Genomic DNA, 15,603 nt, shown 5'->3' with positions numbered 1-15,603 from the left:
TGCAAGTATCTAGGGACTTACACAGCAGTTTCAAGCACAGCCGCCCTCAGGAATGCAGTAGCACCCTCCACACCGCTGTGAGGAAAAAACGAAGAGACAGGTAAGGCTTAGGCTTAGCTGTAGGTATTTACCTGATGGTTTTCTCTGATCTCCCAAAGTCTTCAGTCATTTAATTAATTCTGCTGGAAACATGCAAGCGAGTAATTCTCACCTAATCATAACCCTCCTAAAGTTTACCTCAGCAATACCAAAACCACTTTAAAAAGGCACACTGCAAATTAATCTCCCCTTGGCTTCTATGTTGAGAAAACTGCCTTGAGAGAGTAACGTTTAAACCAAGTTGAAATTAACCAAATATTAAATTACTGTACCAATTTAAGTAATTAACACAATTTAGCTGTGGCGTCCAGCCCCTGATCAGGTACTTTGTCCACCCAAGTCTGGAGCAGCCCCAGCCATCCCCTCACATCCTCCCAATTCCAAATCCTCAGACAGACTGATTTATTTTAAATGGATAAACAACTGGAAACAAGACAAAGTAGCAACATCATTTCTAGCTATTTTACAGCAATTGTTTAATATATGTTTCATATATGTAAAAACAAGAACTTGGCACCAACATATCTGAAAACTTTTTTTCATTAACACAAATGCATTAAAAAACAAAGATATGGAAATGCACAAAGGCATTTCAGTTAAGGCTTCTACAAATATTGCATGTTCTAGAATTAAACATCTATTTTGTAAACTTGTTCTAAGACTTTACAAGAAACTAAAAAAAAGCTCACTTAAACTCATATTCCACTGTGAGGCTTAATGGAATGAAAAGTATTTTGTGAAATAGATAATTAGCCGTCAAACTGTTTATTGTGCTTTTTATATGGCAACCTCAAAACTCATTGATTTAAATATGGATATACTCAGACCCTCCTAAAAATATACACTGGAAAGGCAAGCCTGGCTTGAAATACTGGTTACATTAAGTTCATTAATTCAATCCCTGCTCAACCATATAAAAATTACTGTATTTCACAGTAAGAATGAATCTGGCTCTTGGCTAACATCACTTTGTCTAAGGGATGGTTGGAAGGCCAATTCCTAGTCTTAATGTCAGAAATTAAGCGATAGTATCCAAGCTTTTCCTGTACTGATGTGATGCCTTAGCACACTTCTGAGCTCCATATTTTATGGGCAAAATTACACTTCTGACCATATCAAGATGAAAGAAAAATCATGCAGCCATGCCATTAATAATCTCATCTTCAGGAGGTAAGTGACTCTACAAGCAAGCACACAACATCAGCAGAAAGTGTGGTGGCAAACTACATGGGAACACTTCCTGTCTCATCCCTCATCTCCTACAGCCAAGTAAATCATGGCAAGAACATCCAGTGAACAACTGCAGGAGATCAGCACCCTGAATCTCTCCACTTTAATGTACAATGCAGTGCCAGCTGTAATTTAGCTCTAGTTTTACAAAAATACAGACACAAGAGCCACAACAGTTTACAAAAGAGGCTAAGGCCCCTTCCCACAGCAAACTGAATGCCTCAGAATGCAGCCAACGGCTGTGGAACATCTTTTAATTCTTGCAGATGTCTTCCTCCTCCCTGCCAAGATTACCACAGCATTTAAAAGATGTCACGAACACTGAATTTTTGAATCACTTAAAATTTGCTGAATGGACACAAGGGAACACAAGTCCTCAACAGGGCAGCAACAGCCCTAGTTATTCACATTCCCATGTTTGTTTCAAAGCAACTCAGGTAACAGCACAAAGTTAGCACAGAAAGCATTGAAAGGTCATTTCCTTGCAAGTCTTATCTGGCTACTCTTAACTTCACTACTAAAAAAGTTCAGTAATTCTTCAGTGAACTTTGACAGGTGCACCCCTTTTACAACCACCCACAGACACACATTAAATCAAACAAGGCAAAATCAATATATGTTAAGTAACACATACAAACAAGTTTTGGGCTTTAGGTGATATTTTCTTGATAAATGGCTTTCAAACTAGACCTTATCTGTGTTTATTAAGGAGATTGTTTCTTCCTGCACTATATCTGTATTTATTCACATCTGCAATGCTTTCATTTTACCACTTTAATATAAAGGAAAAGGAATGTTGGATCTTGTCATCAAAACCCATTGCCTGCCACAATTACTGCTTTGTCACTGCATAGAAGGTGGGTTGCTGCAGACTTCTTGGGTTAATTTAAAAAGCATTTTCTTGTAATTTTAGGAAGAAGTTTCCTATTCTATCCTAACACAAAACAACAATTTGGTGGAAAACAATCTCCATCAAAACAGGTAGGAACATTTTTAACATCTATGAAATCCAAGTTTTTTTAGCAAGTGCAGTGAATAAAATGATTGCTCCTGCTATACCAGATAAGGAGAAATCAGAACACTATTCTTGTGAGTGGCTTTGGAATAGTTACACTTCTTGACTGTTGAGAAATTACAAGACACAGATACATCCTGTTTGCAACACAAAAACACCCTGTTTGATGAGAAGATGTATTTAACTGACCAAACTGTTGCAACATTAAAACTTCAGTGTCTTTTATCTACCTCAGCCAGTAGGAACTTGTCATCATCAAGATTTTTGTCAAGAGAACTAAATGAAGATTTAAAAAGTGGATTTTAATAATCCTCTTTTAATGGATTATTAAACAAAATCCCTGTCAATTTAATCTTTTATTCTAGAAAAATATTTTATGACAAATAAATGTAGATTATTTTAAGATCACTAACTTGGTGGGGTTTATGTTTCCTAACTCCGTTTTGTTATAGATTTTCCTTAGGCTACTTTTGTTGTAAGATTTTTTTTTAATCTCTAGAAAATGTTTAACCAAATCAGATAAGCTAACTGCTGCTTGCATTAGTAACAAAAGCAGGTTGTTGAAGACTGTACAGCAGTCAAAAAAGCACTGAACACCTGATCTTCTGCATCCCTCTAGTGTCTTTGGCTATGTAGGTAACAGTATTTACAAAATCACCTTGACTTTATGCACTGGGGATAATCTACTTTGTAAAATAGAAAGCAGACGTATAAAAGTTTTCAATCACATTTGGAAACTGTAACATACATAAAAAGATCGACATGAAATATATACAATATAAAAATACTTTTTTTTTCTTTATGAAAATTATAATACATAGCTATAATACACAACATGTTGAGCCATCAGTCACAGCTGCAATATATGCAGATTCTTGTTCCACACTTATGGCTGGACTCTGGGTATGACATCTCCGTGAGGAAATTCCTCAATTTCAGAATGAAACATCAATTCTGAAAGAGAAAGGAAAGAATTATGTTTTCTTTGAAAACTTTCACCTGAATACAATTCCACTATTCCTGAAAAGTACCCCGGCATTCCCCCAAGCCTCCTGCTTTTCATCCCAATCATATCATCAACTCTGAGATGGCAAGGGCCACCAATATTTTTAGAAAACTGTTGCTGCTCCCCAGAATTGACAGAATTGGTGACAATGGCAGCAGCTGATCACGTGCAGTACCATCGTGCCTTCAACCCGGACACTGAAACACAACTCTGAATTACACTGAGGGATGGGTAAAGTCCTGAGAGTGTCCAGACTCAGGAAGGAAGACTTCTGTTTAGAGGTCGTTCATTTTTAGACGTCTTTGCTCTGTGGCTCACAGTGTTAAGTTAGCGTACTCCATCCTTAGCAGACTAAACTTTCTCTACCATTTGGAATACGTACTAATGAATTTCTCTCTAGAAATTTCCAAAGTGGTTTTCCAACCTTAGTAGGCACGTGTAAGTATCAAAAAGTTTAATCAAAACCTGAGCAAAATTCTGCCACTGGATTCCTTGTGTAAGTCTTTATTATTCATGGGTTTAAAATATGATTTAAGCATCTATTATCAATTTTACCATTGAGGACTGTAAAGGCTGCCACTTAGTTGTTTGGGGGTTTTTAACTCATTAAATTATTTATTAGAAATTAACACAGTAACTGGAGCCAGCTGAAACACAGACACCTGTACATTAAAATTCAAAAATACTTTGAAGAGGCCTGTTGAATCCTCAGCCTCCCAAACACAAATCTGTGCTTCAAGTCATGAAGTTCTTGGGATATGTTTTGACTTTTAAGTTGAAACTTAGGATTTTTATGTGCAGCATACCTTCAAGTGACAGGCTGCACGCACTTGACAGGAACACTGAGTTAGGACACACCTTTTGGATCCCAGATGGAACACAAAAGGAAGAAGGCCCAGTTTCTAGCCAAATTTCTTCAATGAGAAGAACTTGCTCCCCCTCCTCCAGCCTGGACCAGCACAAGCAGTCCTCATTTGAAGTCCTGTGCAAGCACAAATCTGACTTTTCAAAGCTAGGGAGTTCCCAAAACTACTGCAATGTCCTATCGAAAAGAATACTGAACTTGTAACCCATTTAGCGCTGGCAGAAGGAACTTTAATAACATTAGGGAATTTTCTAAGACACACGTAGAATAAATGCATTTCAAATATTTAAAATACCGTTGAATGATTTTGAATTATTTTTCTCTTCATTGAAAAGAGATGTTCTGTAATGTTTCAAAATTCACATTGCTTCAGACAGGACAAATAAAGCTTTTATTTTTAAATTAATGTTTATAATACCAAACACAGACACCAGCATCCTAAGAAGCATTTGCTGTGCAAGGTTGCTAGGAGATACTTGTTCTTCCCCAGTCACAAAATTTCTCAGGACTAGTCTTGAACAGCAAATGCAGAGCACAGCAGATAAAAAACCCCAACAACCTGAATAGAGAACATTTGCCTGTTAATGTGTCCTACCTTCACTGTGGTCTAGCTCTGGTCGGGAACTTAAGAAGATCCAACTTGTCCCAACTAGAATAGACACTAGGAGATTCACCACAACCCACGAATGAACAATTTCTGCCTCTGTACCTGCGGTCCTGGGAAAGACACATCAAACCCTCAGTCATCATCGGTGCACAGAAGTTACAATAACAACTGCAGCACAGTAACATCAAAACAAGTGCACTAAGCCAGATGTGAAAAGAGTCACTTGTACCATAATGATGGTCTTGCATTGCAAAGGCCTGGTAAGGAGAACAATTACCAAAGACCACAGAAACCCTAAACCTCCACCCCCCTAAAACCTAACTGCTCAAACCAGCAAATTTTCACATAAATCCTTTTGTTCTACTCCTCCTGGTTTACTTTAAAAATTTGTGTTACCAGAATTTGAGTCCATTAATAGGTACTTCAGAAAGTAACAGTTTTGTATGGGATCACCTTACATGAAACGATGGTTTATATTTAAATGCAGGTTCAAAGGCAGGTTCAGAAATAAAATCCTTCATCAATACTTTCTTACATATCTTGTACAATCTCTTCTATCTGCCAGTTTGACAAGGTCCCTAAGTGAGCTAGGTTATAATTTACAGTGATTCCTTGTTTCCTACCAGATACTGCCATTTTCCGAAGGTGGCGTGTAGAGGTGGATTCTGTCACATGTCATCTGCTGGCTTAAGGATAAGATAAGAGCAGCAAAGTACACTGGAACAAATGGAATTAGTGGTGTCAGATATAAATCCCAAAATGCTGTCTCATCATGACATGGCACTAATCACTACATTTTTTTTTCCTTTCACTCCACTGCCTCCAGTCCTAGTCTGTTTTAGTTCATTCTTTTTTCTTTAACATTCCCCTGACCTATCAAAATCTGGTTTCTGCACTTTTGCAATCCATGAGCTGCATCAAAGCTTGCATTTTGTGATTTTGGTTTTTTTCTTAGGTTTGTGTTCTATATTCAGAAATGGAAAAGAACTACCTCACTAACAACCCATTAATGCTACTACTGCAAATGCTTTAAAAAATATGGAACAAAGTGTTTATGGCCATTGCTATTATCAACTACTGAGCAAGTTATTTATTCTAAAGCAGAAAATAACCTGGGAGGAAGATTTCAGTAAAAAGGCTATAGAGGAGTTTTCCATTTACCATATTTTCTGGACAGCTTCCTATCCACTTCAAAATACTTACAGAAAGAAGCCAGTGCTGCTGGGTCTAGGGTAAGAATGCCCCTCAGTGCAACTGATGCTTTTGCCAGATCAATCCTGATAACAAAATCAAGAGTCATGAACACAGCCCAGTAAGACAATGATATTGTTCCTCTAACAGTATTCTTTTGTTCTTTTACTTATTGCAAGGTATTTTTTCTGCCTCTGTAACAGTGCCTTAATCTACAACTATATCCCACACACATGGCAATGGTCCCCTTATGCCAATTCCAAAATGAATGAGATGTTCCATGAGGTTTCCCACTGCAGACCTTTCTGAAACAGGGAGAACCTGGGGGCATCTGTCCCCTCTAATCCTTGCCATTGAGTTCAGTGTCCATGCTAATATAACTGCTTACACTGCTTACAGGAGCAAATGTGACCTCCCTGCCATCCTTGGAGGGAAAAAAGTCATAATTTTTTTCACAGCACCAACTCCCCAATGGCTTATCCTACCTGTAACTAAAAAAAACATTTGTAACATCCATTAATCTAGTCTAGTTAATGATCTTTTTTGAGCTTCTTTCTTTTCATTCCCACTCTTAATCTGTAATGCAGAAGCCCCAGCAAAGCTAGGAAAACTCTTCACTCAGCTATGTTTCAAACCTGACTAGGTAATGGATTCATATGAAAGTTAACCTGATAGAAACATTTGTTGCTCTCCACTCCTCTTCACAGTCCCACCAGAAAAAAACAGGTCAGCTCTTACATTTGTTTCACCTTCTGATCCCACATACAGCAGCAGTACATTGAAGCAGGGTGCAAGCACCAGACAGATATGAGTACCAAAGGTCTGGATGCACAAGTAACACCCTTCTGTGTTGAGTCAGCCATGTGAAAAATCATTCTTTGAGTATATCAATTAAATCATCAACAGCAAATCAGCACGTGCCAAAGGAGGACGAAACATCATACACACAAATTATATATATACACCTTTCAAATACAAATATGCTTTACCTGTCAAAGGCTGAGACTGTACTGACAGACAGCAAAAAATAGAACAAACTTTGAGCTGGATATGCTATTGTCTTATACTGCTCAAGCAGGTTAGAAACCATGGAAAGCTCATTTCCTGCCAAAATGTAGATAACCACGATGTTCCATACAGCATAACCAGCAAGGAAGCCATGGCTGAAGAGGCCAAACACCCTGATTGGAGGAAAGAACATTAGACCAGTTTTAACATCTTGAATTAGCTATAGATAGAAAAGGCCTATGAGTCCATCTGTTCAACCCTGCTTTTCAAGGCCTTTCAGAGATCATTTCTGAGTGCTTTTTCTGATCTAGTTTAAAAAATTCTAAGCAAGAGTTCTGTTTGCTCCCATCACACCAGACTGCACCAGAACCTGAGCACTTAAAGAAAACAAAGATGTTTTGCCTTCCCTTCATTACAGCCACAGGCATCAAATACTTTCACTTGTAGCTGCCTGTAGTTTCCCAAGACCACTGTCCCTTGCACTTACACAACATTCTAACTTGTCCCCAAGGCAATCTTTTCAATATCCTCATTGCTAAGGAAGAGCTTCAGCAGGAAGCACAGGCTTCCAGCTAAAATACACCACAGAAGATGGCTGTTATCTTCCCATTGTCTATTACAAAACAACTGCATATTAAAAAAGTAATGGTTTTGCTGTTATGTGCAAGCTTATTCCCACAGTGCAATTTCACTCCTCCCTCTTTCCCACCAACCAGGATTTTTCTTTGAGAACTGTCTGAATTCAGGTCCTTTTAATCTGGTGACACACATGATGGGTCAGTCTTAGTTTCTAACACATTTCTCTAGGTGACTAATGTTTCGGTTACCAGCTCAATCTCTTGCTATTGAGATTTTGTTTGAATCTTTGCAATATGGCTTTCTTAGTTATTCTTTTTATAAGCTGTATATCACATGTGATGTCTACACTAGAAATTCATAATCTTGATAACAAATACCAAAAGCTAAAGGACTGATAAACTTTACACCTGTTGAATCCAGAACCACCATTTATTAGGAATATCCAAAAGAAATAAAAATACCACAACTATAGAGGAAACACACTAATTTTCAGGGAGGAAAAAAATCCCAAAACCTCAAACCAAACTCCTGATTTATGTTTATTTACATCAGAACATTTATCTTTCACCTGAAACTTCGGTGCACTGAGAGGGCAACATCTCTAGTAGTCCACGAAGCCTTCACGTCCAAAAGTACATTGATATTTTCAGTGGTTTTAATCAATTCTGCACGGTCAGCTGCATGAAAACGCCCTGAAAGGATAAGGAGATCAGTTTTAGAGAGCTCTCTTTCACCATCATTTCTACATTAATGCTTATTCGTGTTAAAAAGCTGTAAGCATCAGAAATTTCTTCACTCCCTACCCTTTGTCAGCTTACACTGATACAGGATGCCTCTGGTCAGAATGATGCATCCTGGTGGGTCAGGTTATGGAATTAACCATGTGAAAAGCACCTTGTGAAATTACTCAGTGTTCCCTGGGACAAAAAAACCCCAAAACAACAGAAAAACACAAATGTCCTGCAAAAAACTTTCACTTCAAAGAATTTTGTAAGTAATAGTTTCTTCTCAAGGTACTGTGAGAATATTAAGTCAAAAAAGCTCAGCTGGGTACTTTGAAACCTTTTTCACTCCCACCACGGAATTAAAAAATCAAACCAAATATATCAGCACAGCAACACCACCATTCACTGTGGAAAAATTATCATGTGTATTTATTTCCAAATAATTTCTGTTTTGGAAAACTTAAAAAAAAATTCTTCCCAATACTATAGTATTTAGATTTTAGATACAATAATGCTTCTTCTAATTGCAAGAATGTTCTTAAATTACTTAAATCACAATACGAACTCACGATTTTTTTCAACAAACACTTTGCTAACAGGCTGACTAATTCCAGTGGGAGCAGCAAACACAGGCTGCTGATCTGGGCTCTTCCTGTGCTCATCTTCAATGATGTCTTCCTCCTCCACTTCCAGCTCATTGGAGCTCACTTCGGCTGGCCGAGGTTTCCTGTTGGCACAGAACACACAGTGGGACGGAGAAAGACGAGGAGATAAAGTGTAAAATCCAAAGGCTCCGATGAACATTTAACATCCCTAACCTGACTGATAAGAATCCCTCAGACTATGACCTGTATAATATTACCCTGTTTATATTTTAAGGACTAAAGTTCCCATGGAGGTAGTTGACTAAAACCACAAGACTAATTCTATATCAAGTGATTAACGATTAGAACATATTAGAATAATTGGGAAAAAAGCTAACTTTTGTATAATTAAGATAGTAAGGATGATAGAAAGCAGCTCCAAATTCTAATTTCTTCATGTCTGTGACTGAACTATTAGGCTCATGAACATGTACTTAGAGCTGTAATGCATCCAGGTATGCATAGAACAAAGAAGTGAAAAAAGTTAGATCTTGACCCTGGAAAGAACTGTACACAGGCTGAACGGTATTGTGGGCTTCAAGATTTGACATTTTTGCCAAATGACAATGGAAAATACTCCTCAGCCACATTCACTGTGAGAGGTTATGAGCTATTCCAGATTATGAGCTATACTAGTTTTGTCTCACTTTGTTCTTTTTCTCTGTTTGCGGATCACCGTTTCTTCAGCCTCAGGGACATCCACACCATTTCCATTCTGAAATAGGGATGCCACATTCTGCTGGGTAAAAGAGGTCTCAGAATCTGCAGATTAAAAAAAACCAACCCAACTCATGAAAGTTTCACAGCTTTCATAAAAATGGAAAAACATTCACCTAAATACATAAACAGTTACTATATAAAAAGAGTGGCAAAATAAGTCATGATCTGAGCTTTGAATGATGTAAAGTATTACATAATTTCCAAAACCGAATATCCATGATTTTCATGGAGGTTTGTACCCTATGAAATCTGAAACCAGAAAGTGGAACCAAGCTACCACTCACCCAGAGATTACTCTCAGCTGTTTTAGGTAAAGAAGCACATGAAATGCTTTAAGCCTAAACACACGTTGTCCAGTAGTATTTCTGTGTCCCCAAGTTTTATTCACTTCTCTTTCCCACCTACCACTATCTCACGTACCAGTAGGTACTTTCTTCTTCTTGCGTTTCCTCTGAGGAGGGGCATCAGGAGGTTCAGGGGTCAGGGGCTCGCTGCTTTCAGACTGCCGACGAACCGCTGCTTGCACAATGCCATCTAAAAACCACAGGAAAAGACCCAGCAGCCTGAACTCAGAGCAACTGGCAAACAGGCAAAAGAAAGCTGCCATTTTCTAAGTTGCTGCCCAGCTGAGCAACAGCTGAGATGAAAATGCATGGGCTATAGGAAATGTAAGAGTCGAGAATCAGTGCTGAGAAGTAGAAATATACAAAGGTATTTCACACTAACAGTATGATGCTCAGGAGGATATTTAAGTATCCAAGAAGTAGCACAATTCCCATTTGGGCATACAGCAGAGGACTGCCTGAAAAGAATCCATCACTGGAAAGACCTACACCTCTATATTTCTCTTTTCTGTGTGCAAAAATTATAATGCAAGAGCCAAGAAAAAATTAATAGTTTATTACAAGGTGATCCACACAGATATGTGCTAAGGCAAAATGGCATCGCATCGAAAGAAAATTTAAATGCTAAACATACAGCACAAGAATTAAAAAAGGAGCAGAAAAAATCCACTGAAGGATATTTACTGCAGTCTGAGTGATCAATTATTGCCCTTTGGAGGAATTATATTTCCGTGAAAGGTTAAAATGAATTCATATTATAGTGCAGTAGCATCATGATGAGATGCAGAGAGACAAAATTACTTCTCCATTTTACATCACACCTGTTTCTTAACAGCGCCTTCAAGGACTGCAATTTTTATGGTAACAACTGAATCTTTGTTTCCATTTCAAAGTTAAGTTTATCCACCTTTTATAAACCTTTATTGTGCAAAAATGCTAAAGTAACCAGCAAATCATAATCTTTTACAGTCAGCTCTTCAGTGACAATGGAGTGATTAACTTGTGACTTTATTTGGCCAAGGACTGAGATTGAACCAGACTGCTAAATGAGTTTTATCTTAGTTCATTCAAAAATTCAAGTGTTTAATGCATTCAACATAAGCAGCTTACAGTTGGAAATGTCTACTTAATGAATTATGCAAAGAAGTTAGAAAGAAAAAAATGGAAGGAATAAAAGAACAGTTTTTAATCTTGGCAGGACCTTACCTAATGGAGTCTTTCCTTTGGGTTTCCTTTTTTTGGGACGACTGAGTGGAATTTCATCTGCATAACACAAAACAGAAGTATGGGTGCACAGCAAGGAGAAACCTTAATTTCCTTTTTTTAGCAGCCATCCTATTGCAGGTTAAGAAATACATTCTTTTTTACAAATTATGACATCCTTTGTTTTTACAGGTAAGATGACAATTCACCAGTTCACACAAGGAGGAGGAGTACAGAAGATGGTAGGAAAACAGAGTAAGAAATCAGGGTAAGAAGTCCTATGTGTGCAGCAAAGGTGCAATATATACATGGATGTGTGTTAAGTGATAAACTGAAATACTCTGAATAATGCTCTGAAAAATAAACTTACTGTTTAAAGCACAGTGGCAACAGTTCAGTTACCTTGATGGAAATAGCCAACAGCAAAGAGAGCAAAGAAAAACAACAGTTCTAACAATGCACAGATATCCAGTTTGAATAATCAGCCTGCATTTAGGAAAAGTATAAGGCTCTATCTTTAAAGAGAGAATGAGTGGCACCAAAAGGAGCTACCAATGTTTGTAGTTCTCTTTAGTAACTCACCTTGGCTTCCACTTCATATTGAAGAAGGAAAGTTGTTGACGAGCAGTGTAAAAAGATGAAAATCAATTTAGTTTTGAATCAATTACAATTCACAACTGTGAAATTCCCACTGCTGCTTTTATGGTTAATTTCCTTATCCCCCCTCCTTTTATGAGCAGTTGTGTGTAACAGGGTTAAGGGTACGAAGCAATCAGCAAGATTCAACACTTTGTTGGTGACTACACACAGTTTCTTGATTGGCTAGCTATGGATCAGATTAAAAGCTTTAATCACCTGGCTAATTAAAACTTGTCTTACTGCCTGGTATATAACAAACCAACAGAAGTTATGAAACATTTGAGCACATACATCACTAAAAAGACACTGTCAACAATCATAAACATCACATTTACTTGCAGGTACTTTGAAGGAATTCTCAAGTACCATCTCATAAAAACTATATAATTGCTTTTCTTTCACACTGAAAAAAGCCCAATTTTTTCCCTATGATACATCAAACTAATAGATACCTAACCCCCTATTAAAGAATATCTAGCCTAATTCCAGAAATTCCTGGTTTTAAGTATTTGTGATTCAAATAAACTAAAGAACATATAATAAAAGAAAGAGGGAGGAAGAAGAGATTAAAATGAACAACAATTTAGCTATACTAGACATTAAAACTGGAATATTTGTCCAAAAGTTTTTGAATTATTTATCTCTCATGAGTATTAAAACCGAGGTAATATGGCAAAATTTCCTGGCTTTTATAAAACTTTAAAATGTTTTGCATTCCTTGTAAAGCATTTTGGGACAACAAATTAGCAAAAGAAGCAATTTTACTGCTCAGATGTTTATGAAACTTATTTCTTTTAATGTTACAACTTCCAAAATCTCCAGTACAGCATCATGATCAGTTCCACAGAATGCAATGATTTTACCTTGGCACTGGAGGAAGGGCACGAGGCGGGCACTGAAAGACAAGAGAGAGACAAAAGTCAGTTTCTGCCAGTATGAAACCACCTGTCAGAAAACAGCTTCAGATCACAACACCCAAGGTATGTTTTGCCCTGTATGCCTCCTAAATGGCCAGACATTCCTAATGGAGATGTCACATAAAAGCAGGATGTAAAAGATGCTGGACTAATATGCCTTTACCAGAGCTCTGATGGGCACTGCAGTAGGAACATACAGCTAACCTCTGTGTGTGAGAAACAACTTGCATTTCAGCTTCAGTAATTTTCACTTTTCATGAAAGGTACCACTTTCACTAGAAAGCTTATTAGTCATTCCATTTAAATAAATATATTGTAATAAATTATGCATTCAGTATAATTGTACAGTATACAACGTGAGCTGAGTATTTCCTATAAATGAAGATGTAAATTCAGAACAATAATAAAAACAATAAAAAGAAATAAGCTCACTTATGAAAATACTTTTAAATATTATAAAATACAGATTTTCCATATAATTTTGAACATATTTACCAGCAGGTCAAACACCTACAATCTAAAAGGATCTCCAGATAATAACCTGAAACTGAGCTCATACCTTTCTCTTATCTAGAAAAAGGAGTAAACTTTCAGATTTTGTACTACACAATTATATTGGAAGAATATACACAAAAAAGTATTTCCCATGCTCAGAAAATTCAGATACCAGAAATAAAAAGGGCTGTAAGACTGGTAAGACTCAAGGATCCACAAACTTACCACTTGTTTCTTTCCCATATCATCTGAAGTCGTTCCCTGAAAGAGGCACTGTGAACTGGTCTAGGCTCCCTCACGCTGCTCACATTGAACCTCAGCTAATTCTGAACTAAAAATAAACTTCAGGCAGCCAGGATTAGCTGGAGCTGAACCCTCCTGCCCCTGGGTCAGGACCCAGAACTACTCCCATTTGAAACAAGGGCAGGTTGTTCAATGGCAGCAAATGTTACTAGCACTAAAAACCCCTTCACTCTGCATGCTGGCAGAGGTTCCTGTAAGCAAGGTTTACATTGGTTTGTTTACCCAAAGCAAATGAGATGCTTCATGCAAGGAAGCGTTTGTGGGATTAGACCTCAAATCTCTCACCTGGATTTTGGCCATGCTGAAGACTGACAGCAAGTGCCACTTACACAGGTAGAGAACTGCACACCCTAAGTGGCACCCAGCAAACTGGTGGGGACTGGTCACACTATATTGGTGCACCACAAGGGAAAATAATATTGGTAAAGGTCAGATCTCATTACTTTTATTGTTTCCAACATTCTTGTGGCAGTAAATAGTAAATATTTAGGATACTTAGTATTTAAAAAACTAAATGCTAAAAACCCCATAAAAACAAACAAAAGCCACAACCTTTTTATACAGCATTCACTGCCTATGCAGTAGTAATTCTGTACTCAGTAGTACCTCTCTATTTTATTACCTTCTACAAAACAACTGGCAAGTGCATTGATTTCTGTATCATTTATTCCTTGCAACACAGGAAACCACATGCAAGCAGCCAGTGGTAAATACTTATCTGCCCATCTGTGTGACAGTCCCCAGCTCTGCCACAGAACTATCAGCTTTGGTCTATTTGCAGTTTCACAGAGCCTCAAGTAAATCGCCCCAAATTTCATAGAAAGGGTGAGTTTGGGGACAGGTCCCCATGGACATTTTGTTATGGGCAGAAGAGCCGCTGAGTGCTCTAGAGTGCCCCCGAAATCGAGACTCCTACAAACCAGGTAGCTGCTGCCTCGGTCAAACCCTGTGTTTGCACACCTGAGCCAGGCCACAAGACACCTGGAAACTTAGGGGGAAAAACAAACTACCCAGCTCCCCGAGTGTCCATTCCAGGATGCTGAGAAGGAGAGGTTTAAATGTCCAGAATGTTTAAAAATACTGAAGCAGCCTTCACAGATTTGTTAAACCCTTGCAGATTATCTTTTGAGAGGTTTATATGAAAAAAATACGAGGAAATGCTTGCTTGCTTCCGCAACAAAGACGAACAGAAACGCGCGACCCTGCGGCGGGTTCCAGTCCCCCCTCCCGCGGGATGCAGCAGGGCGGGGATGTAGGAGCCGCACTCCCAGGGCGCTCCGCTCCCGCGTCGCGCTTCAGCTCCGCCTCCCCGGAGCAGGGCTGCTAGGGAGCGCCCGCCGCATCCCTGCAGCAACAGTGCCCAGGTGGGCCAAGCGCCCGCCGCCGGGCCCCCCGGGCTGCAGCCCCACGGAGCCGATTGCGCCCCCCGGGCTGCAGCCCCACGGAGCCGATTGCGCCCCCCGATCCCGCTCCGGCCCCACCGCCCCCTCACCAGGCCGGGGCCCGCCCGCCGCGCCGCCATGGGCCGCGCCCGCCCAGCTCCGGCTCTGCGGGGAGGAGCTGCCGCTCCTTCCGCCCCGCGCCGCGGCTGCGCCCCCCCGGCGCCGGGAGGTCCGGCTTCCCCTTTGCCCTGGCCGCACCTTCTCGCCGGCGGCTGGCTTAGCGGAGCGAGGCCAGCTCCGCGGCCCTGAGCGGTAGTCGTCCTCTCTCGGGTTGCAGACAAGCGAAAGCAAGGGGAAGAGGGTTCTGGACTGCTTCAGCTTGTAGCTAGGGTCTCAAATTGATAAATGAATTAATCGGGAAAAAACCAAACACCAAAAAAGTAAAAAATAATACATGGAAAAAAAGCAAAGAGAAAGAGTCGACAAATGCTGGACTAGGCAGAAGTGGGGAAGCTGGTCATAGACCAGCAGCTGAGAGCTGGCTGCTATCTCACCCTTCACCAGTACTTACTCACATCAGTGACATACTGGAGCTTCCATCTCTCCCATTTTACCTCTAAACAGGGAATAC

At 39.3% G+C, this 15,603-nt stretch overlaps 1 protein-coding gene across 2 annotated transcripts; it reads right to left on the bottom strand.

Annotated features, from left to right (window-relative positions):
* Positions 1 to 556: 556 nt before the first annotated feature.
* On the bottom strand, positions 557 to 15,148 carry TMEM237 (transmembrane protein 237). 2 transcript variants are annotated; one of them, XM_041403675.1, is made up of 13 exons: positions 15,083 to 15,148; positions 12,739 to 12,770; positions 11,819 to 11,829; positions 11,240 to 11,296; positions 10,110 to 10,223; positions 9,617 to 9,731; positions 8,895 to 9,052; positions 8,169 to 8,292; positions 7,003 to 7,194; positions 6,026 to 6,099; positions 5,446 to 5,539; positions 4,811 to 4,932; positions 557 to 3,298 (listed from the first exon to the last, which is right to left on the bottom strand). In XM_041403675.1, exons 1-13 carry the CDS (start codon positions 15,110 to 15,112, stop codon positions 3,231 to 3,233), a joined length of 1,191 nt encoding a protein of 396 aa, XP_041259609.1. In that variant the 5' UTR covers positions 15,113 to 15,148; the 3' UTR covers positions 557 to 3,230. The 2 variants fall into 2 exon arrangements, with proteins under 2 accessions (XP_041259609.1, XP_041259611.1); XM_041403677.1 differs by lacking the exon at positions 15,083 to 15,148 and adding an exon at positions 13,513 to 13,581.
* Positions 15,149 to 15,603: the final 455 nt, after the last annotated feature.

This window comes from Onychostruthus taczanowskii, unplaced genomic scaffold (genome assembly GCF_017590055.1).
Source record: "Onychostruthus taczanowskii isolate IOZ18803 unplaced genomic scaffold, ASM1759005v1 scaffold20, whole genome shotgun sequence".
NCBI classification, from domain to species: domain Eukaryota; kingdom Metazoa; phylum Chordata; class Aves; order Passeriformes; family Passeridae; genus Onychostruthus; species Onychostruthus taczanowskii.
The sequence above is the reverse complement of the archived record's forward strand: the minus strand, read 5'-3'. Positions and strand labels throughout refer to the sequence as shown.